Genomic DNA, 26,742 nt, shown 5'->3' with positions numbered 1-26,742 from the left:
AAAAAATCATTCTGAAATTTCTAGCTTTGGTGGCTGACTGGAACACCATTTATTAGAACAAAGAATACAGAATAAGGGAGCAGGAAAAAGTCAACCTAAGGACATGCTGATCTTAAGACACTTACAAGCAATGTAGACAAGAAATTTTTAGTAGATGATTAGATGAACAATTTGTTAATCAAGGAGGCCTATAAAACAGATAAAAGGTTTGGGAGCTTATTGGTTAGGTATTAAAAGCATAGTAAAGAAGATTCACTTTTTGAGATAATATATATTCACAGCATGGTACCTAGATGCTAGACCCTGCCTTAGGTATGAGGAAAACAGAGTCCCTACCAAGTCACATAAGGGAATATGAAGATTGGTGAGGATCTAATCCCCAAAAAACATTTGGGGTATAAATGAAAAAAGAATCAGAAAAGATTGAAGATGAATTTCCAAGAGAACAACAAATATGTAACACAGGGAACATGGCACAACAGCAAAGAGGTTAAAGAAGGATAAAGATAAGGTGTGTCCAAAGCTTTCCAATTAAAATAGAATTTGGCTAGCAACCCCAGACATAACTTCCTCTAATATTCCACTAGATAATACCTACAAAACAGAATAAAACAAAAATTCATATACATATGACTCTAAACAAGAGAAAACATAGTGCCAAAATCAGGGAGGAATTTCAACAATAAGGCAAATGGAACTAACTTAAAATAATAACAGCTCTTAGAACACTCAGGCTTTGCCTTGTATCTTTCTGGATTAAAAAAAAAAAGATATACCCTCTCTTTCATTCTATGACTGTGACTCATTGAGTCACACAGTCTCTATAAATCTATCATTAAACTATGTTGGCTACCTATGCACCTACTGCAAACAAAAGTGCTGTTTCTTCTGAGATGGTCAGAGGACAGTTATTTTATCCATTCTGTTCCTTTACCCCTGTCCAGCACTGTCTTGTATAAGGCAAGAAATTGGTGGGTAGTGGTGGTTTGGCTAGTAATAGCACAAAGCATCGTAGCTTGCGTAATTACAGAGGTTTTCATGGAACACGTTTGGTATTGTAATTTTCCTTATATTCCATAAGTACAAAGAATCAGAGAATCAGGTAGCGAGGGGTAGAAAATACCACATCAGTACCACACAACTTTACTAGTTAAATGCTTAAAAGAACCTGGGAATTGGGCTGGGAGCCGTGTACATCAACTTACTAATGAATGAAGATTGTAGGAAGGGAATTATCTACTATATAAGCAGCTAAGAAATGAAACCAAGAGCAACTTCCTAAGCCCTATTTGTTGGCAAACACCAAGTCTAGAAACCCGGTGCTCATTCAAGGAGAAGAGATAAAAATTGAAAGGAATCCCATGGAAAAAATCTTATAACCTTTTAAGGAAAAGCATAACTTTTGAAATAATTGCCTATAGGAAACAGAAGAAAAAAGTTATTGTTATTTCAGAAAACCGTTTGGTATTCGCACATCTTGGAATAAGACAATCCTGTATTACATAATTTACTACAGAAAAAAAAGATAAAACGGGAAATGGAATAAGATGGAATGAAAACATTAGAATTAAGAAACTTGGGTTATCTGGTACTGAAGCCCATTGTTGAGAAGAATATGCAACAGAGACTGATTATGACCCAGAATGCCTAAAGAAAAAATGTGCCAAGCCCCATCCTTTACAGAAAAAGTCTGCCAATCCCAGCTCTACACTCTTCCTGTTTTTCACTTATAATACTTTTTTTTTATCGATCTGACATCTCCCAGCTTGAGGGCTCAAATTAATATCCTGAATCCTTTGTTAATGTAAAAAACTGACAAAGCCCTAAATCTTTAAATTAGTTCAAACTAAAACCATATGCATAGTTTTTTTTTTATCATACTACAGCTAGTTTCCAAGTTCAGCATTCTTTGTGCTATGAGATAACTTAAGGTTTACAGACTTTCCCCTTACCTATCTGTAGTAAGAAGAGCCAGGCTATGAATATCTTTTTTTTCATTTGCATGTTTATGCAGTTCATCAATATAATCCATAAGTTTCTTTTCAGTTTGTTCAGCTTTCCATCTCTTCTCTCTCTCTTGATCTAGTTCCTCAACTAGTGCCTGAAAGAAAACAATATTGTTATGTGAAATTGGAAAAGTTACCTAACCTCTCACTGCCTCAATTTTCTCATTTATAATGTGGGAATAAGAGCATCTAATTCAAAGGGCTGTGGTGAGAATTAACCAAAAGAATGGAAGTAAAGCATGCAGAACAGTGTCTGGCACAAAATATCCACTCAATAGATGTTAGCTGCTATTATTATTGTCATAATGATTTTTATTATTTTCTAAATATTAAGGCCTTTATACCTAAGAATAAGGAGACAAAACCAATAGCATGAAAGGTGTGAACTGTTTCAAAAAGTAATCATACTATTGGAAGAATAGTGCACATTACAATCCTAAGTATAACCAGTTGTTCACAGTAAAATAAGGGTAAGTTAATAAAAAATATAAAATAAATCAATGTATGCTAAAAATTCTTAACAACATGTGAATGATTAAGGAAAATATTGAAGAATTTTAAAATTCTTGAATGCCTCTTAATCTGGAATCCATGGGTCCAAAACTGGGTTTCAGGAGAGCCCATGAATACCCTGAAATTATATACAACATTTTATGAGTTTCTCTAAGGAAGTTTCTCTGCAAAAACCCATAGATTTCCTTAGATATTTAAAGGAGTCTGAGACTCATAAGTTAGGAACCACTGCTTTAGGAAGAATTCAAAAATTCAGACATGTTTTCTCCTCCACAAGCATACAACAAAATGATTTCACTGAAATCTGATCTTAAATAAATGTGTAATTTCCATTCCTTTAAAAATTACAAAAATAGTAACATTACACAAAATCTGGAAATCAGGAAGGGGAAAATAACCCAACCGCAACCCCCAATAAAATTACACAAAATATTTTTTTGCTCATAAAAACATGCATAGTTTTTCTGGGACTAACTTCGAATTTAAAAATAAGATTATTCATATCCAATTTTTTCTTAATCTCTTAAATCATACCCGGTAAGTGGCATTTTCTGAGCTACCGTTGTTTACTTTAATTATTTCAGTCTTCTGCTTTTCTGATTCTTCTAATATATTATTGTTCACTAAAGATGATCTTATGTGTAATTCTTTAAAGAAAGGTGGTTTCATTTTACGATTACAACTGCAAAGAAAAAATCACAAAAAATAACTCAAAGAAATGTATAATACTTATAACTATTTTTCACAACTTAGGTAATGACAATCCAGCATAAAGAGAGCCTTTTCTATAAATTTATATGAAAGTACTGACTAAATTTGAGGCTGCAAGGCTGAAAAGTCAAATCTTTTGACATTAGAATAGTAAAAAAAATATTACCATGAGATACCTTTAAGAAAGAAGCCAGCAATAGTAACTTCTGTGTGCCTTATCTGAATTCCTAGAACTAAAAGAAGTACCTTATAAAAGCATTGTTGTTTTTACTGTGGCGCTTAACAGTTTGAATAGTTTTGGAATAATATGGGATTTTTGATCTTCGAGGAATTTTTCTATTGCATTCTTTTCTGTTTCCACAGTCACTTTCAGAAGTCACATCTGTGTCTCTTCTTGGTCTGAGATCTTTCTCAGGAACATTATCTATTAAAGAATTAGAAGTCTAGAATAAAAAAAAACAAAGTTTTTTAAAAGTTTAATTCGGTATAAAAGAACATAATTTGACATTTTCTAAAATGTTATAACTTTTTACAAGATTAAAGATTTATAAACTAGGTATGTTTGGAATTAAAGACGAAGGATTCAACTTCTGGTATGCACAAGTAAGCTCCTATGAGGTTGATGCTCTCAAGATAACAATTACAAACTGGGGAAAAATACAAACAAAACAACAACAACACTACTTGGAATCCTGGAAAGTGAACAAAAGTAGTCTTATTCTAGAGGAGAGTAGACACCTGGAAATATGACCAGAATGGATTGTTTCTGCTTTATGGCTTTTATCCTAAGAAAACAGCACAATTGGCACTACGTAGGGAGTCTTAAAACTCAAGTGGGAAACCCACAAACTTTTGGGTCTGAAGAATCTGAGGATAGTATGGAATAGACTGCAAGAAGCCCAGCAAAGGATAAAAAAAAGCAGCAGTTAGTCAAAGCAAGTTAAATGCTTGCTATAACAAAACTATTAACACTCTTTGGAGGCCTATAGCAGCATCTCGATTCTCCACAAAGTAATATTCACACTGTCCAGGACAAAATCCAAAATTACTCACAGTAGGAAGAACCAGGAATATATGACCTATTCTCAAGAGAAATGACAATCAGTGGAGACCTGAGAGGACCTAAATGTTCAAATAAGCAGAGAAGAACTTTACAACAGTGATCATAAGTATGCTCAATGATATAAAAAGTGCTTATCATGAATGAAAAGGAAATTCAGCAGACAAGTAAAAATTATTTTAAAAAATGGAAATTTTACAACTGAAAAATACAATGTCTAAAGTAAAAATTGACTGGCTGGACTAATACAGAATGAGGTGATAAAAGAAAGAATATGTAAACCTGAAAAGAGTTCAGTGGACTTATTCAATATGAAGAATACAGAGAAAAAAAGTTGATAAAACCGACAGAGCATCAGGGGATTGTGGGACACCTCAAAAGGTCTAAATGGAATTTGAAAAAAGAGGAAAGAGAGTGGGACAGAGAAATATTTGAAGCAATGATGTCCAAAAATTCCGAAATTGAGTGAAAACATAAATTTACATTGCATAATGATAAAAGAATCAGTTAAATAGGAAGAAAAAGTAGTCATAAATGTGTATGTGCTTAGTAAGAGAGCTTTAAAATATGACAAGCAAATGTTGAGAGAATTAAAGGAAGAAACAGACAAATCCACAATCATAGTTGAAGAATCTAACATCTCACATGCAACTGATAGAACTAGACAATAAAAATCAGTAAAATTAAAACTGCTGCTTATTAAAAGACCCTTAAGGAAGTGAATAGCAACCCACAGATTGGGAGAAAATATATTTGACAAAACATTAGTATTCAAGATATAAAATGAATTCCTATAACTCAGTAATAGACTAATCACTCAATAAAAATGTGGGCAAAATTTCTGAACACTGCACAAAAGATTCAATAAGTACATGAAAAAGTGCTTAACATCACTGATCATTAGTGAAATGCAAATTAAAGTCACAATGAATATCAGTATACACCCACTAGAATGGCTAAAATAAAATCAGTGCTAACACCAAACATTGGTGAGGATATGGAACGACTGGAACAGTCAGTTTACATTGTTGGTGGGAATAAAATGGAACAATCACCTTGGGAAAGCTCTGGCAGTTTCTTATATAACTAAACAAACACCTACCCTATAATCTAGAAATTCTAGTTCTAGCTATTTACTGAAGAGAAATGAAGACCTAAGTTCACAAAAAGACTTGTACTGTAATTTCATAGCAGTTTTATCCACAAACCTGGAAAGAACCCAGTGGTATATCAATAGGGATAATGGAAAAATAAACTGTGGTATACCCATACAACGGAATACCACGCAGCGATAAAAACAAACTACTGATACACATAATAATGGACTGATTTCAAGGTTATTCTGAGTGAAAGAGGCCTTCCACAAAAGAGTATATACACTATATGATTCCACTTATAGTAGGTTCTGGAAGGAGTATTAAATAGTCTATAGTCAAAAAAAATGAGAAAAGTGATGGCGAGGGTGGGGAGTGCAGTAGAGGAACCCCTGTGAGCAGCAGCACAAGGGAACATTTTAGGACAGTGACGCTCACCTTCATAAACGTTTGGGTAACAGGCCTATGTACTGTCAATTCAGGGAATACACACATCTCTATTTTACATCAAAAGTAAAAAAAAAAAAAAAGTGAAAGTAAAAAAAACTGTAAAAAAATACTGAACTATAATGATATGATATGCAGGCTTAAGTATTTAGGGGGAAGTATACTGATACGTGTGATTCACTTTAAAATGTGTCCTAAAATAAGATAGTTTGATAAATGAGTAGATGCATAGACATATGATGAAATAAGTAGAGTAAAATGTTGATGGTGGAATCTAGTTGGTGGGTATCCTGCTAATTCACTAAGAAATTCTCTTAAATTTGCTCTAAGTTTTAAAATGTTCATAATAAAATGGTGGGGATAAAATGAAAACTTAAAGACAAAACAGCCTTTCACAGACAGAATTCTCAAAATCAGTGTAACAATTATAAGTCCAGTAATTAAGAAGAATAGCCATCATTATATTATAGCATATTTTCAGTAACTTTATGACTTCACTTATAATTTAAGTGTATATATCAACTGAAATTCAAATTGTATGTTTACCCTTTATACCAAGTAAGTTAACAAACAAGAAGTCCTTCTCCTAAACAATTTTATATGCATAGCAACAAATCATCCTTTTTCCTCCAGAGAGCTAGACTCCTATTCGTAGTAATAAAGTAGGAAGAATTATCACTAACTGAATAAGAAGCATGACAATGGAAAGAATACCAGATTGGCTATCAGGACATTTGCGTTTGAAGTTCAACTCTGCCTCACTAAAATAAAGGACTCTTAAATAAACTGAGTTTCTTTTCTATATAACAAGAACAACGATATACTAATCTCTATCTACTTGATTGAGTTATTGTGAGAATGAAATGAGGATGGCATTAAGAGAAGCTGAAAATTTCACTTCAAATTTAGGTTATTAAGCTTAAATCTAAGTTCTGACATTGAGAAAGAAGAGTCAGCCATTCTAAGATGGAAGATGAAACCTGAAGAGATGAAGAGCCTAGTACCTCAGTAATATGTTATCAATGATGTCAAAGAATGCATCTGCCAGCATTCTTGTCCCAGTTCTACTACAATCTACCTCTGTGGCCCAAATTGAAATCTCTAGGGATTTTTGGCACACAGAATCCTTATAGTCTTATTCACGCACCCACCTAAGGTAGACCTCATGTTTATCAAGCATTGCTAATGTTATAGCTAAGACAATAGTTCAGGATTATTAACAACCCATCGAACCATAATCATTCCATAAGCATTTTCCACTACCCACCCCCATTTTGAGAAAAAATTTAAATATTAAAATTCAACTACAAATTTCTAGGTCAAACTGACTTTTGACTAATAGCCTTTTGGGCCTATCCCACAGTCTTTCTCCTCCATGTCCAGGTAGGGGATAAAGGAAAAATCCGTTGCATTCTGGGAGGTGTAGTGTTCAAGGAAACAACTGTCAGTATAGGTCAGAGCAAGGATGCTAGAGAGAAGGTTGGAGACTCAAATAGTAGTAAATTCTAGGAATTATGGATCAACCACATAGTTCAAAATTTCTAAAAACCAGAGAACTAGTAGCAGGGGTAAAAAAGGATTAGTATTTCAAGAAAGCAGAGGTTATTTGGTAAGGGTCTGCTGTAAACAGGAATTGAAGCAGGAATTATATAAAATAACTTGCCATTTAGCTATAGGTTATAGAAGTGGCTTTGACCATGAAACAACTGAAGAGAAAGTAGAGGCCAAAAGTAGCTCACATATCCTCTATGTTAATAAGCACTGAATCCAAAGAGTTCTATTTACTTGAAATAAAAGGTGGGTGGGTGGAAATAATAACAAATAATTCCTTTGTTGCAGAACAACAAAAGAATTACATAATGAAGATTTGAAGGAGGACATTAAGGAAAATGAGTGAAAAAAGTATGTTTTTTCTACCAGTACTACTACAATAGAATCCTATTTTAAAGAAAAAAAATAAACATACACACCAATGCAATAAATATAGACTGTTTCTGGTGGGTCAGCTTGTATGCAATTTTATTGCACATTTTTTTTACTATTTTTTTCTCCAACAAACACACTGCTTAGAAAAGTAGGAAAAATATTTACTTCACTGAGAAGCTGTAAAATTTGGTCATCTAATTTCTGAAGTTTCATCTCATTCTGAAAATCATTTTCATTATTAACTTTCTCTGGCTCAGAAGGACACACAGATATAAAGGATGTCAAACCAGTATCTGCTGGTGTACTTACAAAGTGATCCAAGGGAGCTACCTCATCGATAGGTGGTGTTACCACTGGCATACCATCAGAGATCTAGGACACAGAAACAAACCAAAATGCTTTAAATTTACATTTATTTATTAATCAAAATTTGAAGATATCTTTTATATTAGGAAAAAAAAACATACTATACCTCATTTTCACTTATATTTAGGGGAGAGTCAGAAGAAACTAAATTATCCGAAAGACCTTCAAAGCACTGTAGGTGTGATGAGTTTATTTCTGCCATATTTACTGGTTCACCAAATATGTTCTTACAATCTAGGATTCTAAGCTGTGGCAAAGTCTGGAGCATAACTGCTCTGTACCCTTGGAAACAAATCATTCAAAATGAAAACTCAAGCATAAAAAGAAAGGTTAATTATTTCTAGAATGAAGTAAATTTATCAGCTACCAGATATATCACCTGAATGATAAAATTAGTCCTGGAATGCAACTAATAAACGTGTAATAAAAAACTACTTAGTTCTTCTCCAGTACATAATCATTAAATACAAAACAAACAAAACACTACCCCCCAATCCCTCCCAAACAACCCTCCTGATGAAAGTCAGAAAGTTAAAAAATCATCATTTCTGGATCTATCTTTTATAAAATTGCTGTAAAGCTATAAATGCATGAAACCAGTAGCAATTTATTCCAGACAGAAAACCAAATATAGCTCTTGTTTATTTGTAATATGATTAGTACAGATGTAAATCAGGATGATGAGAATAACAATCAGAGAAGCAAGAATTTTGCTAGTGAGGCCATAAGCATTAACAAACTTAAACATTCCTACTTTCTCCTCTTAAATTCTATATAACTAGGATTAAAACAGACAATCTATCAAGTATTTAAGAATATGTTTATTTTCCCTAATTACATATGAGAAGTCTGGCAAATTAACATTAATTTGGTGTTTAGGCTAATAGAAACACTTCAATTTTGATAAATTTTAAAACCAAGTAAAATAAAGTGGTTGGAAGAACTACAAAAGAAAGAAGTCTGGAAAATTCATGTTAGAAATTTTGAGGAAAGAAAAGTAATTTCAGTAATAATTCTGGGGGGAGGGCAACTGTGTTCAGAGAAATACCTCATCTAGGAAAGAAAGTGAAAAACAAAGGTTCAAACTACAGGAACTAGAGGTTCTTGAGACGAGATTATTAGGAAAAAAATCCAACTTGTGGGTCAGTAAATTAAAGTTGTCTTAGGAATAAGGTTTTTTTTCCAAGAAAAGAGTTTCCCCCCAAAATGGAAATCTGCTCTGATTTTTAGGGAGACTCTATCATTATATGGGCTTAGGAAAATAGTTGATCTCAAATCTAATATATTCTTCTGCAAAGTAAAATTATCAAAATAGGTTTCCATTCTGGGAAAAGCCTTCTCATAGCTGCATATTAATGAGAACACAGCCTCTGCAGCCAACTTCTACCCAAACACATCTTTAGAATGTATATTCATATTCTACGTTTGTATCTTATTGTTGGGTTAAGCACTTTGAGATACATAAGTTCTAGAAATGGCAGTCTGGTCTGCTTTATCTTTGCCAACCTCAATGATTTTGAATTAGATCAAATGGCATTTCAGCAGCATCTTCTATATATCTTGTATCTTAATAAGTCTAAGCTCATATTAAGTTTAAGATTTCTTCTTAAAAAAGTCATTTACTTGTTAATAATTTAACACATTCACATGGTGTAAAATTCAAAAGGTATTCAGTAAAAAGTTTTCCTAACATTTCCTGATTCCTAGATGCCCTTTTCTCATTTCCTGATCCCTACCTACCTAATACTGAAGTTAGCCACTATTATCAGATTTTTGTGTATCCTTCTAGGTATTTTATATATATATATACTCAGCAAACACACACACACACACACACGTTATCCTTTGCACACAGATGGGAGCGTATTATACACAATGTTTCAGAACTTGCTTTTCTTTCTCTTAACAGTAATATATCTTGGAGATAAGTGCTTATCAGTAGCTAAAGAGATTCTATATTCTTTTTTATGGCTGCTTAGTATTATACTATAAGAATATATCATAAGCACAATTTAATTTTGAGGCATTCACTTATCAAATATAAAACTGTCTAAAGAGAATTACTTATCTCTTCAGCTTGTGTTCCTCTTTTAACAGCAATTTAATAAAATAATTTATTTGCAATTATACTTTTCCAAATACATAATAAAAAGTTGCAAAGCTTAAGACAAATTCAAGGAGGTCATAAATACAAGTTGCAGGAAATAAAGGAGCTCTGAAAATCAACTGTTACAAAAAGTATTAAATTAATTGATCATACCTGGCAAATGACAGACAGGATTATCTTCTCCATTTTTCTCCAAAATAAGATTAGTCAAGAAGCGCAATCCTACCGTACACTGAAGTAGGTGATGGATACTATCTATACAATTACTATGTAGGTCAATATATCTAAGTTTATGTTTAATTCCATGAAGGGGCATCAAACCTGCAACAGGAAAAAAAATGTTTTTGATGTCACAACAGTAATTTTCCTAACAGCTAACTAAAAATAATTTTTATATAGGTTGTATTTCAAGAGGCAAAGGAGTAGCATTAATAAGACCCTTCTGTAAACAGCTATATCTAATGAACAGGGTATCAGCAAAGTCAATTGTTGTTTTGAAGAAACAAAGGTTTGGCATCTCTTTGAGCCTTAGCCCAGGCGTACCTGGGCTGTTTAAACAAAACAAATGGGCCTCCCCAGGCTCATGTACTTTTATGAGAATAAGAATAAAGCGATGGCTTCAGGCTCTCAATCAACACATTATTTTTAATTAGGAGACATAAGCTAACACTCCAATTTCATTGGTTTGAGCATAAAATAAATATAAATAGCACCCATTTGATTTAGCTCCCTGGTAACATTTCTTGCATGAGATTATCTAGAGCATGGTAATGTTAGAAACTAGGTTTGTAGCAGAGGCTACTGGTTCCTGGCACATCTCCCTGGCCAGCCTGACTTCACTGCAGCTGTGGTGGACAGGGGCCATGCCTCAGAATTTTCTTTAAAATGGAGCTTGTTGAGCAAGAGTTTAGCTCAGAAATGTGAAGGAGTTAACTGCAGCTGTGGTGGACAGGGGCCATGCCTCAGAATTTTCTTTAAAATGGAGCTTGTTGAGCAAGAGTTTAGCTCAGAAATGTGAAGGAGTTAACACCTCCAGGAACCCCTCAACAAAAGGAGAATCATCCATGGCTGAATGCCCTAGCCTTCCTTCTTTTGGAAGGACCATTCTGAGATACACTCTACACTGTTCTGATGAAGGTCTTATTTTTCAATTTTGCTTAGTTTAGTACTCTCCATGTATAAATTCAACTTTACTCACCTTCCCCCCCCCTTCAATTTCTTCAACCTGACTGGAATACTCTTCTCTCCTCAATGATCTTTATCATATCTGGCTAACTTCTACTCATCTTTTTTACAGGGTTGCCTCTTATTTTCTTCATAGTCCTCATCACTAACTTCTGTTCATCTGTCACACCCTCAGAAAAGTCTTTGACCACTCACTACAGGATCAGATTTCCCGTCAAGCATTCTTATGAGTACTCAGCATTTCTTCTTAATTTACTACCACATTTCTAAGTTCCTGTTCCATGTTACTGGTTCTTTCTCTTATATTGCAACTTCATGTCCCTTTTACGTTTTGATTTTAAAGTGCCCCAGGGCGCATTCCTGGTCGCCCCCTCCTCTATTCATACACTCTTCAGAATCTCCTATAGTGTCACAGCAACAAACAGCACTGATGTGCCAAATCTACAACACCAACCCTGATGCCCTACCCCCAAATCGTAGGTCATACACATACACACACACATATCTAATAGGGCTCTCGAATTTAAGATAGGATCCTTCATTCTTACCCCTTCATCTCTAAACCTGTTCCTCCTCCAATCTTCCCCATATCAGGAAATAGTACCATCAACCACCTGTTACTACAAAGATAACTCTTAATTATCTTTGATTCCTTTTCCCTTCATCTCCTCATCTCAATCCATCAGCAAGTTCTATGAACTCCACATGCAAAACATAATGTATTTACTCCTCTACATTGTTTCCATCCTAGTCCAAGTCTCCATCATCTCTCATTCAGACCACGGGAAGAGCTTCTTGCCACCTGACTTTCACCGTCCTACTGAAGTCCATTCTTCACCCACTCAGCAGCCAAAGTGATCCTTTAAACAGATGTATTGAGTCACTTACTTGTTTAAAGCCTTCCAATGGTTTCCTATTGTACTTAGAATAATATACAAACTTTTTACCCTGCTTACGATGCTGTACGTGATCTGACTTTTGCCTGTTTTGTTATCTCTTTTCTTAGCACATTAATCCCTCATTTGCTATGCTCTAGCCACAGTAGCCTTCTTACTGCCTTTATCATGGCAAGCTTGATCATGCCTTAGTGTTTTTGTATGTTCTTAATCGTATGAACTGTCATTATTTACTTACTGAAGTGTTTCTGAACATGTAAAATATTATCATTCTAAGAATTATCTATTAGAACTTATAGGTTTGCAGAAAATACATACAGTAGAGTTTGATGTGCTTTAACAAACATACGGTTATGTAACCCCTACAATGGAGACACAGAACATTTTCATCACCCAAATCACTGTGTCCCTACGTAAATCAATCTTCTCTCCTCATCTTCAACCCCTGGTAACTAATGATCTCATTCTGCCCCTGTATCTTTGGTTTTGTCAGAATATCATATACATGGAATCATACAGCGTAATCTTTTGTGTCTGGTTCCTTTCACTTAGTATAATTATTTTTAGATTTATCTATGTTGCCGCATATATCAATAGTTCATTCCTTTTTATTGCCAAGTAGTGTTCCATCCTGTGGATGTATCACAATTTGTTTATCCATTTACCAGGTGATAGACAAATGGGTGGTTTCTAGTTTTTGGAGATTATGAATAATCATATAAACATGATTATATTAAAAAGTAATATAATCATATTAACATTCATGTACAGGTCTTTGATTAGACATGTTTTCATTTTTCTTAGGTCAACAACTAGAAGTAGAAATGCATGATTATACGCTAAGTATTTGTTTAACATTATAAGAAACCTTCAAACTGTTTTCCAAAGTAGTTTTACCATTTTGAATTCTACCAGTGATGTATGCAAGCTCTAGTTGCTCCACAATCTCACCAGTGTTTTGTATTTTAAGTTTTTAAAAGTATATCTACTCTAGTAGGTATGAAGTGGATCTCATTATGATTTTAATTTGCATTTCCTTAATTACTAAGGATGCTAAACATTTTTTTAAATCATGGGCTCGTTTGCAACTTGGATATCCTCTTGGGGAAGGGTCTGCTCAAATCTTTTGCTTATTTGTTGGGGTGGTTTGACATGACCTCATTTATTTGTTTTACTTCCCCACTACAATGTAAGCCCTGTATCTATTTGTTGTTGTTATTTTTTCATCACTATAGAAGTAAATGAATGCACTATATTATCCAAAATTAACATTTTTCAGTTAAGGAAATTGCATCCAAAGAACAATATACTTTGCTCAGCATCACACAGCAGAGACAGAGCTACAGTTAATACTCAATTCTAATACTTCCACATTTTGGGGGAAAAAGGTTTTTAAAAATTAAAATACTGTTGCTACTTTGGTTAAGGGTAGGGACTAGGTCATTGTATTTTATTCTTTTGTGTACTAAATACCTGGCATAGGGTCGTATTTTTCTAGCAGGGGAGAAGAACAAACAAATGAATAAGACTGTTTCAAATACTGATAAGGATTATGAAGATAATTAGAGAAATTCTGCTAGTTCTGACAGATAATTTTAAGAATTATCATAAAACTCCGCTCATTTTATCAGTGTATCACTTTAATCAATTAAAAGATTAACAAGTTTTAACCTTCTTATATATGGTAAAGTCAAAAAGAACATTAAAAAAAAATCCTGGGACTTCCCTGGTGGTCCAGTGGTAAAGAGTCCACCTTCCAATGCAGGGGACGCGGGTTTGATCCCTGGTCAGGGAACTAAGATCTCACATGCTGCAGGGCAACTAAGCCTGCGTGCCACAACTATTGAGCACCTCAATTAGAGAGCCTGCATGCCACAAACTGCAGAGCCCATGCGCTCTGGAACCCGCGTGCCACAACTATGGAGCCCATGTGCCACAACTATGGAGCCCACGTGCCACAGCTAGAGAAGAAAAACCTGCATGCCACAGGTAGAGAGAAGCCCACACACCACAATAAAAGATCCCGCATGCCTCAACTAAGACCTGACACAGCCAAAAAAAGAAATTAAATAAATAATAATAAATCTTTGAAAGAAAAACCTTGATTGTTAATTTGCTATAGCCTTTGGAATGCTATATACCTACACTGTTCAATATGGTAGCACTAGCCACATGTGGCTTTTTAAATTTAAATAAAAATTTAATTAAAATTAAATAAAATTACAAATTCAGTTCCTCAGTGTACTAGCCACATTTCAAGTGCTCAAAGGCCATATCTGTCTACTGATTGCCATACCAGATAGCACAGATACAGGATATTTTCATCATTGTAAAAAGTTCTGCTGGAACTATCTCTCTCTACATAATAGTATATTAATTATCTAAGATTAAAACATTATTCTCCCAAAGTAGGTTCTTTCTAACCAAGTTTTTTCTGTTACTGATTACTCTGGTTTTTATTCCTAGTTTTTTATTCAGCTGTAGCTTTAGCACCAACAAAAAACAAATATGACTGAGAAACACCCTCTAGATAAGATTTTTGGTCAAAAACTGGATTATTCAGTTCTTCAACATGCACAGCTCAGTCTAACTCATTATACATGGCAAATACTCAGCATTATAGAAAACATAAGCATATCAACTTACCACTAAGATCATTTATGTGGTTATAAGATAAATTCAGTCTAGTCAGATTAGTTAGTGCTTTAAGTCCTAAAACAAAATAAAGCCATTATAAGATTCAAATAATCAATTAATTAGTTATATAGTATTACAATACTATTTCAGACTGCTCTGAAGCAAATCTACAGTCTGATAACAGTGAAATCAATTCTGTTGGTATTTTACAAAATATATATTTTTTAAATTGATAACTTTTCTAGAAGAAAACTTTTTATGTAGAGTTTTAGGGTCAGTTTTGAAAAGTTTATGATAATACTTATCCCACTCTTTTGGGAAGAAGATGAAAAATGGACTTAAATCAACTCCCTTATGCAAAGTATTAGATGAAAATCACTTACAAACCTTCTATTCTTGTGATCAAATTGCAGGACAAGTTTAAAGTACGTAGTTTTGTCAGTGTGTTTAGCCCTTCAATTTGACTTATTTGATTAGATGACAGATCTAGATGTTGTAAATTCCAAATGTGATCAATGGCTTTGATCTTCGAGATGTTATTGCAATGAAGATTGATGGCACGAAGGGCTGAATCTAAAGATAACTCTGATATGCTACAAAGGAAAATATATATTTTCAAAAACAAGTAAAAAATGGATTTAAAAATCATGACCAAATAAATAAAATTAACCAAACAGCATGAAGATAGTAAGTATGTACTCTATTCATTCTATAATAAAATCCTTCCTACTTGTGGTAGCCTTGAAATGTCTCATAAGGTACACTGCTTCTTACAACTAACCAGTATTTTGGACCATTATCAAGAGAGGCAAGGGATACCGGGCATTTCTAGCTTTTATATGCAAACAAAGTCATCAGCACTGAGTGAAAGCAGTTATTTGTAAAGTCAGTTCCTGGAATCATAACACCCCAAGTTCAAATCTGCACTCTACCACTTTTGCTGTGTTACTTGAGTAAATGAATTAACCTCTCTAAACCTGTTTCCTCTGCCCATTTAATCCTCACAACAACTCCAAGCAGTAGGTATCTAAGGATGCCACGGTTTACAGAAATTAAATAACTTGTCCAAATTCTTGTAGCTATTACCAAATTGAGCCAGTATAAATACAGATCTGGCACTGGAGTTTATAATCTTATTGTCTTCACTGTCTGCTATGTCTGTTTAACCCAGAATGTAGTTGATTTCAAAATAAACCATTAGTTATTGCTATTCGTAGTGAAACAGTCCCTGTCCTCCCTTGCTGAAATTTGGAAAGCATCTCCTCTAAATGGAACTCATCTCTTCATTCTGTCAATTACTGCTATTTTTAACTGGAACCTCTTCTGAAGATAGGAGTTCCAGGAATATAAACTACAGTGCACATAATTCAGAGATGCTTGAACTGGGACACACAATGTCATTGGCATCTGTTCTATGTTCTATAGCAGCTATAGTAAAGCTGTAGGAAATCTAGTAGCAGGAAAATGAGAAGTTTACCAGTCAGGGAGTAAAGGGAAAACAAGGAATTCAAGTTTGCTTCCAAATCTGCATTAAGAATCTCAAATTTAAAATTAAAACATGAAAAGTATGAATAAGTCACAAGGTCATTCAACTTATCCTTTAGTCTTCAGTCTGAAGCACATAAGAACCCCTGGCAGAAAAGATAAAGCATTTCTAAATTTCAAACTGGCAATCTCTAAATGTGACTGTTTCAAATATTTTCCAATTATCTTGCTTCTGTCATTTACTGAGCTATTATTTAATACCAGACGTTATGCTATTAACACATGCTCTTAATGACAGCCATCTAGTTTCTGAAGCATTTCGGTTTCTGGAAATTAGTATCGTGCATATAATGTAGTATAGCCGAAAAAGCAGACAGTGAAATTAGATAGAAATGGTTTTGAATTCAAACTTAATCCACCAGCTGCACGATGTTGGGAAAGTTATAAAGATCCTCTGAATCTCAGATCTGTCCCTCGTAAAGTTACTACCTTGCAGAATTGTTGTGAGGATTTGTGATAATATATGTAACATGCACACATAAATGGCATTCAGTAAATGGCAGCTATTATTAAATATAAATATTCTTTTGAAAAACACCTTCCTGGGGCTTTCTGGCAAATTTTAGATCAGGATCCAGAACAAGTTGCTTTAAGTATCAGCAAGGTGCACAGAGAGGGCAGGCAACAAAGGAACAGTATGTGGAAAGGCACAGAGAAGCCTACTATGGAACTGCCCGCTTGTAGCTTAGTGTGGCTAATCACAGGGTGTAACCGGAGAAAGGGTAAGAGGTAAGACTGAAAAGGCAGCGAGGGACCAATCAGCAACGCAGAACCAAGACCCTAGTATCGTGAACAAATTTGGGCTGCATGAAAGAGGAAAGCAGTGAACTAAATATGTTATGTTTAGTATTTTCAAGAAGTATAACAGTATATGTATCACAGGGCTCTGCAAAGTAATTGAACCAGGAGCTAAGACAATCAAGGCAAAACCAATGAAGAGCAGCAAACTCTTGCTTTACGGCTGCCAGAGATACTACTTTGCCACTTTCTGTCACAGAGAAAGAGCAAAGGATAGGACAGAACCCGCGAAGACCAACAATTATAGGGCAAGCAAAGAAATAGTTGCCAGCAAAGAAAGGAGAACCAGCGAAGAAGGGAGGATGGTCAAACGCCGGCAGGGAACCAGGACGTGGGGCAGTTTCCAGGGTGCTCATTAGTCCCTGGAGGAAAGGAAAGGGGGCTCATTGGATTTGGATCTGGCACTTCAGCAGCGCAGTTGTGGCGGAGAACGGCGGGCGATAGCCAGACGCCTTCGTGTGCGGTCTCGGTAAAGCTGCCCCGCGCCTCCGCTCCACCGAGGCCGCCCGCCGCCCTCGGCCCCTGCCGTGCGGTCTCCGGTAAAGCTGCCCTTTACCTCCGCAGGCCTTTGTCCATGAAGCACAGATCCCTGCAGCGGCTCTCGCCGTCCTCATTCTCGACTTCCGGCTCCACCGGCGCCTCCATGGCACCGGCGACGGCGAGATGGGTCTTAACCGGCGCCCAGCGGCGGGTCTGAAAGGCCGGAACACGCCTCCGGGGTGCGCGGAAGTCCGGCCCTAGGAGGCGGGCCGACTTCCTCCAACCGACAGCCGGCACTTTCCCGCCCCGACGGTGTCGCAAAGCCAGAAGCCTGAGCTTCCCCAACGAGGCCTTCCCTCCCTTTTACGGTATCTACGGCGCGACTCCTGAGACTTGCCGTAAAGCGAAACATTTTGCCTGGCCTGTGGTGGTTGGGCAAGGAATGCGTCTTTCCTTTGTGGCTCTTCTGTATGATTTTTGCATTGTAGGCGACTGACTTCTGAAGGCGATTTCACAGCAGTTTGTTTTTACAGACCTGTAGTCTTACAGACCTATAAGTTGTTCCCCCAGGTTATTGCGTCTACTGGATGCCTTACTTGTGCCAGGCACCTCCCTATGCAGTGAGGAATAAGATGAAGGCCATTCTCGTTCCTGGAAGCATTCATAGTTCAGTGGAGGAAACAGAATTGCTGTGCATCAGGGCCAGTGCTAGGAATAGCACAGAAGCATTTAAGCCAACTGTATATTCCTGTGGGTAGTGGGAATGTTTTATAAAAGGAAGTCATCCATAGATGACTGAACAGAGTCTTGCTAGCTCACAGTGTGTTCTGGACAGAATGGCATTCCAGGTAGGAAAACAATACCCAAATAAGGTCCAAGAACCCTCCTGGTTACATTGCTTTCTGGGTCAAGGGAATATTTTTAAATGGAGACAAAATATTTATCTCAACCCTGGACCAGTCACTATCCTAAACTAAAATCTTCCGTGGTTCCTCACTAGTGATGGAAGAAATTTTCACATACTGAGGCATGGGGAAGTCATTCTGGCTTATAGATGATTTGGCTTTATGCTAACTGGAACAGCCTACCTTACGTCAAACATGCATTGTACATCTGCTTTAACCATTAAAGGAAAGAATGCATTTAAAAATCAAAATGGATTAACTGATTCAGATTCAAAATGGAGCTGAGCGGCTTTGTAGATGTGGTTTCAAACACATTCCTGCATCTTCCAGAACTTGAATTTTCTGAACTGTATCAAACTCAAGGACACCACCGGCTGTTTTCAAAACAATATCTGCTAGCAGCTGCCAGCTGCAACATTATGATCTCAAAGTCTCCCCTTGTAACTATGCAACCATTTCAGACCTCAACCTAACCTTGCTTAACAAACACCCTTACTTCTTACCAGCTCCAAGCCCAATTCTTGACAATTTATATAATTTTGCTGTTTTTTGCTTTCCCCATTTTGTTGCCCAGCAGAACATAATGCAAGTACTTATTGAATCTGGGTCCCCTGGGCTATAGTTCTTAGTTTGGCTGGAATAAAACTCTTTCCTATTTATATTATAGATCATTTATTGATTATTTGTGTCAACATTGGCCGTCAAATAAAGGCCTAACCTTCTAATGTTGAAGATATATCCAGACTTAACTGTCATTAGTCTCCTGTTGTTCAGCTGTACCTAATATATTCTAAAACTTGTAGCCACAATTCACTATTTCCTATAGCTACATGCTTTACCATGTGTCTGCAGCTCCTTTTTTTTTTTTTTTTTTTTTGGTATGAGGGCCTCTCACTGTTGTGGCCTCTCCCGTTGCGGAGCACAGGCTCCGGACGCGCAGGCTCAGCGGCCATGGCTCACGGGCCCAGCCGCTCCGCGGTATGTGGGATCCTCCCAGACCGGGGCACAAACCCGCGTCCCCTGCATCGGCAGGCGGACTCTCAACCACTGCACCACCAGGGAAGCCCTGCAGCTCCTTTTAACAAGAGGTGGAGGTATAAACTCTTCACTGGATCCTTGATTCTGGGCTTACATGTTAGTTTTTGTTTTGGTCAATAGAATTCATTGGAATTCTAGTGCTAGTCCCAAGACGTCTAGTGCTAGGCCTCAGGACGTCTTGCAGGCTTCTGCTCCCTCTCTTGGAAGACTGCCTGAGCTGCCATTTGAGCAAGCTACATGTAGCAGAAACAAGTCACCCCAGCTAAGGACACACAGATGCATGCGTGAGCCTGGAAGCAGCTAGCTGAACCAGTGCAAATTGCCAAATAACAGAAGTAGGAGCTAAATAAAGGGTTTTGTTTTGTTCTGGAAGAGATAGGATTAGATGACAGATAAGTCACTAATACGATAACTGAATATCAATTAAAATAGAGATTTTTTTCAATGAGGATAAGTATTATAGTCTAACCTAAAACAAACAACTGACATAAGAAACAAGTCATTCTGCAATGATATTAAATGTACTGGATATTTCCTCCAAAATTATGTAATTAATTATAAATTAAATTAATTCATCAAGATATTTATTATAGTTAGTAGAGTTTAAAAATTGTAGATTGTATCTGGGTTACCTCAGCACTTAAAGGTTGATTGTTTTTTCAGAATGATAATTTGATGAATTTGTATTTCTAGTATTTGCCTGTTAAAATCACAAGTGCTTAGAAACCTGCAATTTTGCTTCTAATTCTTCATCTGCAAAACAAAAATTATTAAAGTAGTTTCTATAGGAGATCTCTGTTCTAAAATTCAAAAAACCTATCATTAATAGGTTGTAATTGTAAATAATTGTAACTGTAAATAATCTGTAATCAACTCTTTTCAATAACTATATTCTGCAGTTTTATTTTATATTTTTAAATTGTACTTCAATCTGCGTTGGACTTGCTTTACATGATATCTATGATGTATTCATGTGTGCAAAATGGGCAATATATCTGGAATCAATCTTACCAGTGTGACATCAAGTATGAGATAGGCAGTCAGGCTGGGGCTGGTGAGATAGCATTGCAGCATCATTTGGCTTTTTAACCATCTAAAAATATATAAGCTTTTTTCAAAATAAAACCCAAAGCTTTAAAAATTTTATGATGACTTGATACATTCAGATCCCAGTGCAGAACATCAGGTCAATGGCATGGGAGCACAAGATCAGTCCCCTTTGTGATTTGTGGCCTTGAAAAAATTTGCATCACTCATGAATTCTAGTTACTTGGTTGTATGTACCACCCCCTCCAAACACTGGGTAGAGCATGCCAGAATGTCCTGGCCTTTCATGGCACTGCCAGTGGGGCTGGTTTTGTCATAGTTTGCTGGGGCAGCTAAGAACAAAGGAAAAGGGATGAGAGCCTTGCTGTGCACCCAGGCACAGCTCTGCTAGGTTGGGAGAAGGCCAGGGCTTGAGGCTTCTCCACAGGAAAGCAGGGAGAGCAGTGGAACTGCCTTCCATCCTGGCCCCTAGTTAGTACATCAGTTGGACACCAGAGGGAGTATAAGACTATGGGCTCATGCAGAAAGAGAACTAAAAACTAGAAAAACACTAGGAAAAATATACAAAACAGAGTTGGTTTTTCAAAAAGATAAAATGGAGAAACTGTTAGACTAACAGAAAAAAAGAGGGAAGCCTCATTAAGCTAAAAAAGATGCCCTACATTAGTTGATTAAGAAAGCATAATTATCTTAATGAAGCAAGGGTCATTTAGTAGATTCAATATTCTTTCATAATTTAAATCTTAGCAAGTGAAGGGTAGACGATGGTGCTGTAACTAAACAGCATTTTCTAAACACCTACAGCAAACATCATACTTAATATGAAACATTAGAAGTATTCTCATTAAAGTCATGAACAAATCAAGGATTCCTGCTCTCTTTTAAAAGTGAACTAGAACCAATGCTGTAAGAAAGTAAAATATCTTTTAATAATTTAAAAAGAAGCGATTAAACTGTTTTTATTTGCATAAGATATAATTTTATTCATAGATTCTCTTGAATTTTCTAAATCAACATAGCAACAAAAATTTTAAACTGTGGAATTAGCAGGAGTATGCAAAATTTTGTGTAAGAAACTGAAGTTTATCAAAAAGTTTAATCAAGAGAAACCTTTAATCATTATTATAAAGATGTCAATTTTCCCCAAATACACTTCAAATAAAATTCCATCACGAGAATCCCCACTGAATCTTTTATAGAACTTGACAAAATTATTCTCAAATGTATATGGTTTCAAAAATTAATTTTGAAAATGAAAAAGATTTTATATTTGAAGTGACTATAAAATTTTAATTCAAAAAGTTTTATGATTATCTCTTCAAGTTCTTTTTTTTTTTGCAGAAAGTTCTTTTATTTTATTTTTTAACATCTTTATTGGAGTATAATTGCTTTACAGTGGTGTGTTAGTTTCTGCTTTATAACAAAGTGAATCAGTTATACATATACACATGTTCCCATATCTCTTCCCTCTTGTGTCTCCCTCCCTCCCACCCTCCCTATCCCACCCCTCTAGGTGGTCACAAAGCACCAAGCTGATCTCCCTGTGCTATGCGGCTGCTTCCCACTAGCTATATATTCTACATCTGGTAGTGTATATATGTCCATGCCACTCTCTCACTTTGTCACAGCCTACCCTTCCCCCTCTCCACATCCTCAAGTCCATTCTCTAGTAGGTCTGTGTCTTTATTCCTGTCTTACCCCTAGGTTCTTCATGACCTTTTTTTTTCTTCAAGTTCTTGATGGTCACCATCGATGAGAAACTTTGCTCACTCAAGTAAAAAGTAAAACAAATTTATAAAATTATTTTTTCCACAGTCTTTTCCTGTCTATCCTCACTGCTTCCTCACCTGCGCTCCATGGACACCTAGAACCTGGGAAAGAAAGGCTGAAATATATAGCCAGATGGTAATAAGATTTGAGCAGCCATTCTTAAGGGATAAACAAAAGGTTTGATCCAAAGACTGAGGAAAGTAACAGAGGATCCAAGAGATCTTTTGAGGAAATAATACTGTGCTTCACTTCTAAGAAAGATCATCCCCAGCTCTGTGTGACTGAGAGTGGAGATCAAAGTCAGCACAGCACAAGCAGCCCAAATTCTCAGGGAGACAGCTACATTCAGTGAGGAATATTTCAATACCCCTTTAGGAGACAAAGATTCCTGCCCCTATTGTGGCACTAAACATTAAAATGTTTACACAGAAGAATCCTATTGCCCTCAGGAGTTGCATGCTTTTGCCTTTTTTTTTTTAAATCCTGAAAAATAATTTTAAAATTTCATGTGGATTAAAATTTCATGTGGATTGCTGTAATTAAAAAAAAAATTTTTAAATTTCATATTCCTGAAAGGCTCCCCAAACAGTGACATGGCCTTAATTTAGCCATCTCATCCTTCCACAAGTGTTTTATTATTAAACCTAATTTGGTTTTAAAAATGATTTACTTGTGAATTGTTATTCAATGTTGTGACCTCTTTGAAGGCCAGAGTTAAAATGTTTCACACGTTAATTATTTTTAAAAAATTGTCTATGCCACTGAACAAGTTAGTCACAGCTAATTAAGAAAGGACGATTTCAAAGGTTCTGGGTGGAGAAGTCTCCACTGGAGGTATAACAATGATATTATTTAACTCAAATAATACTTTGTAGATGAGTATCTAGGGAAGAAGTTGTAGTTTAATGGAAAGAATGTAAACTTTGCATTCAGGTGAGCAAAGGTTTGGATCCCACTCTTCCACTTACTTGCAGCATGGTTTTTAGCAAGTTGTGTTTTTTTTTAGAATCCACATTTCCTTATCTATGAAATGAGGATAACAATTTAATATTGTAGTATAAGCTCCATAGTATTGAATGAGATAATATATGTGAAACACCTGTTGGATTACCTCACATATTAGGATTAATTACACCACAATTAGAATTAATTAGTGTATCTATATTGGGCCTGAGTATACATGCAAACCAGTCTAGTATTAAATTTATGTAAGGCTACTGCTCTTCCACCAGTTTATAGGTATTAATTTACCCAATGTGTATTTATTCATTAATTCAAACATTTATTCCTCCACTAATTTTGTAGCAGGATCAGCTATAGAGAAATTAACTTGTGATGATGTTTTGTTCATTTCACACATGGTATGTGAAGGAGCCAAAGATGACCTCTGCCTACTGGACTCTAGGTTGTCTGCTTCCTCACAGCAGGCTGAAACCCATTAGCTCTAAAGCCAGCAAGCAAGTTTTTAAACATTCCATTGTTTTAAATATAGTCCAAATAAGCATATTTTAGCCATTTAGAACTTGCCTGCTTTGCATGCCCTGCGAAACTCACACAACATCTGTTAGCACAAGTAAGGTAAGCTCAGGGCAATAAAGACTCTACATCACTGCTGCCCTTGGAAACTCTCTGATCCAGAGACTGCAGGCTGTGCTGCTGAATGACATCTTCTAGATGCACAAGCCTCTGTCTGATTTTCCTTTCCCCAGGAATTTTCTTGCCTTCCTCCCCTCCAGTGGCCTGCCATGGCCTCTGAGAAGTCTCATGCTGTGAGTGACTTCTCTCACTTGCAAACCAGTAAGAGTGCTGCCCAAGTAAGTCATGTATGTGCTATCACAAACTGATCTTATCCTTCCCCTTTATCAGCCTCAAAATCTCTAGACCCCCTAAAATGCAACAAATATTTATCTAGTACCCACTATATGAAGCATCAAAACAGTCAAGCCTTCTATATTCAAGTCAGGACAAAGTACTTTCTTATTCTATTCAGAGGAGAGGTAAGCAAACAAGTAAACACACATGTATAATATGTCAGGTGGTGATGAGTAATGGATGGTGACTGTGTGGAGGCAGAAGAGGTAGTGGTGTTGGTGTCTGTGTGGAAGGAAAGGGTTAATAGTTGGCAGATAAATATTTCCTCAACTGCAAGATATTTTTACCAGGTATTTCAGCTCTCCTGTAAAAAAAAATGAGGCCATTTATAAAAAAATAACTTCTTATATAATCTTTGAAAGTGGCTTCATTGTAATATATAGTATAAAAGAAAGTGACTTTGCAAATAGTGTGAGCTTACTGGATCATTTTTGTTGAATGCTTACCATGCATTCAGAATATCTACAAGGTCTGACAGAAGGGATTTTTATCTCAAAGCAAGTCATTAAAGACTGGAGACAGTGACTGCTTCTTCAACTGCAAAGATAGCAATACAAGACTTAAGGGAACATCAAAAATCAAGGAAACATGACAGCACCAAAGGAATACAACACTCTCCCAGTAACCCAAAGATATGGAGATCTCTGACTTACCAGATATAGAATTCAAAATAGCTGTTCTAAGGAAGCTCAGTGAGCTACAAGAAAACACAGAAAGACAAGTCAGTGAAATCAGGAAATCAATAAAACAGTAAAACAATAAATGAATAAAATAAAAAGTTTAACATGGTAATAGAAATAATAATAAAAACCAAACAGAGATTCTAGAGCTGAAGAATACAGTGAATGAATAGAAACATACAGTAGAGAGTATCAACAACAAAAAAGATCAATCAGAAGAAAGAATCTGTGCAGTAGAAGGCAGGTTCTTTGAAATTATCCACTTAGAGGAGAACATAGAATGGAGGATGCAAAAGAGTGAAGAAAACCTACGTGAACTATAGGATACCATTAGAGAAATAATCTATGAATTATTAGAGTCCAAGAAAGACAAGAGATGGAGAAGGGGAACAGAAATCTTATTTATAGAAATAATGGCTGAGAACTTCTTAAATCTGGAGAGGTATTTAAACATCCAAGTTCACAATGCTAATAGGTACTCGAACATTTCAATCCAAAATACTCTTCTCCAAGACACACTATAATAAAACTGTCTAAAATTAAAGACAAAGAATTTTTAAAGCAACAAGAGAAAAGAAAAATCTCTCATACATGGGAACTCCCATCAATCTATCAGTAGATTTCTCAGCAGAAACCTTCTGGGCCAGGGAAGAATGGGATAACATATTGAAAGTGCTGAGAGTAAAAAAGTGCAAACCAAAAATACTTTACCTGGCAAAGTTGTCTTCCAGAAATGAAGGCGAGATAAAGACTTTCTCAAATAAAAGCTGAGGGAGTTTATCACCACTAGAACTGCCTTACAAGAAATGCTGAAAGGAATTCTTCAAGCTGAAAAGACACTAATTAGTAACATGAAAACATACAACACCCTGGTAAAAAGTATATAGTCAAATTCAGAACAGTCTGATACTTTAATGTGGAGTGCTAACTACTTAACTCTAGTGTAAAGGTTAAAGGACAAAAATATTAAAAATTTCTATAGCTACAATAATTTGTTAATGGCTAGACAATATAAAAAGAAGTAAATTGTGACATCAAAACGAAAGGTTGGGGCTTCCCTGGTGGCGCAGTGGTTGAGAGTCCGATTGCTGAGGCAGGGGACACGGTTCGTGCCCCGGTCCGGGAAGATCCCACATGCTGCAGAGAGGCTGGGCCCCGTGAGCCATGGCTGCTGAGCCTGCGCATCCGGAGTCTGTGCTCTGCAATGGGAGAGGCCACAGCAGTGAGAGGCCTGCATACCGCAACAAAAAAACAACAAACAAACAAACAAACTGAAAGATTGGAGGGGGGGAGTAAAAGGTTGGGTTTTTTTTGTGCAATCAAAGATAAGTTGTTATTGAGATATCAGCCAAGATGATAGACAGCCAAGAGTAGTAAGAGCCTGACTTACATCCTCTCTGGGGCACACCAAAATTACAACTATTACAGGACAACTATTGATGAAAATGACCATAATCTACCAGAAGAGATGTTCTGCAACTAAAGATATAAAGAACCACAATGAGACAGGTAAGAAGGATGGAGTCATGGTATAGTCAAGACCCATACCCCCAGCTGGGCGACCCATACACAGGAGAATAATTATAATTGCAGACGTTCTCCCAAAAGAGTGAGGATCTGAGCTCCACATTGGGCTTCTCAGCCCAGAGTTCCTGCCCT

At 36.2% G+C, this 26,742-nt stretch overlaps 1 protein-coding gene across 4 annotated transcripts in view; it reads right to left on the bottom strand.

Moving 5' to 3' along the window:
• LRRCC1 (leucine rich repeat and coiled-coil centrosomal protein 1) overlaps window positions 1-18,006 on the bottom strand; it is a 35,324-nt gene extending 17,318 nt beyond the window's left edge. For 2 of the 4 annotated variants that reach the window (XM_059994836.1, XM_059994835.1), the window contains exons 1-9: window positions 17,848-18,005; window positions 15,336-15,541; window positions 14,958-15,023; window positions 10,384-10,551; window positions 8,230-8,405; window positions 8,067-8,129; window positions 3,477-3,673; window positions 3,054-3,201; window positions 1,953-2,101 (exon numbers count right to left, since the gene is read on the bottom strand). In XM_059994836.1, the coding sequence (XP_059850819.1) occupies window positions 1,953-2,101; window positions 3,054-3,201; window positions 3,477-3,673; window positions 8,067-8,129; window positions 8,230-8,405; window positions 10,384-10,551; window positions 14,958-15,023; window positions 15,336-15,541; window positions 17,848-17,936 (1,262 nt within the window). In that variant the 5' untranslated portion in view covers window positions 17,937-18,005. Of the gene's footprint in view, window positions 1-1,952; window positions 2,102-3,053; window positions 3,202-3,476; window positions 3,674-8,066; window positions 8,130-8,229; window positions 8,406-10,383; window positions 10,552-14,957; window positions 15,024-15,335; window positions 15,542-17,847 lie in introns of all 4 variants that reach the window. The other 2 variants (XM_059994837.1, XM_059994838.1) reach the window with 2 other exon arrangements.
• Between the last annotated feature and the right edge of the window lie 8,736 nt (window positions 18,007-26,742).

Source organism: Delphinus delphis, chromosome 17 (assembly GCF_949987515.2).
Source record: "Delphinus delphis chromosome 17, mDelDel1.2, whole genome shotgun sequence".
NCBI lineage: Eukaryota > Metazoa > Chordata > Mammalia > Artiodactyla > Delphinidae > Delphinus > Delphinus delphis.
The sequence above is the reverse complement of the archived record's forward strand: the minus strand, read 5'-3'. Positions and strand labels throughout refer to the sequence as shown.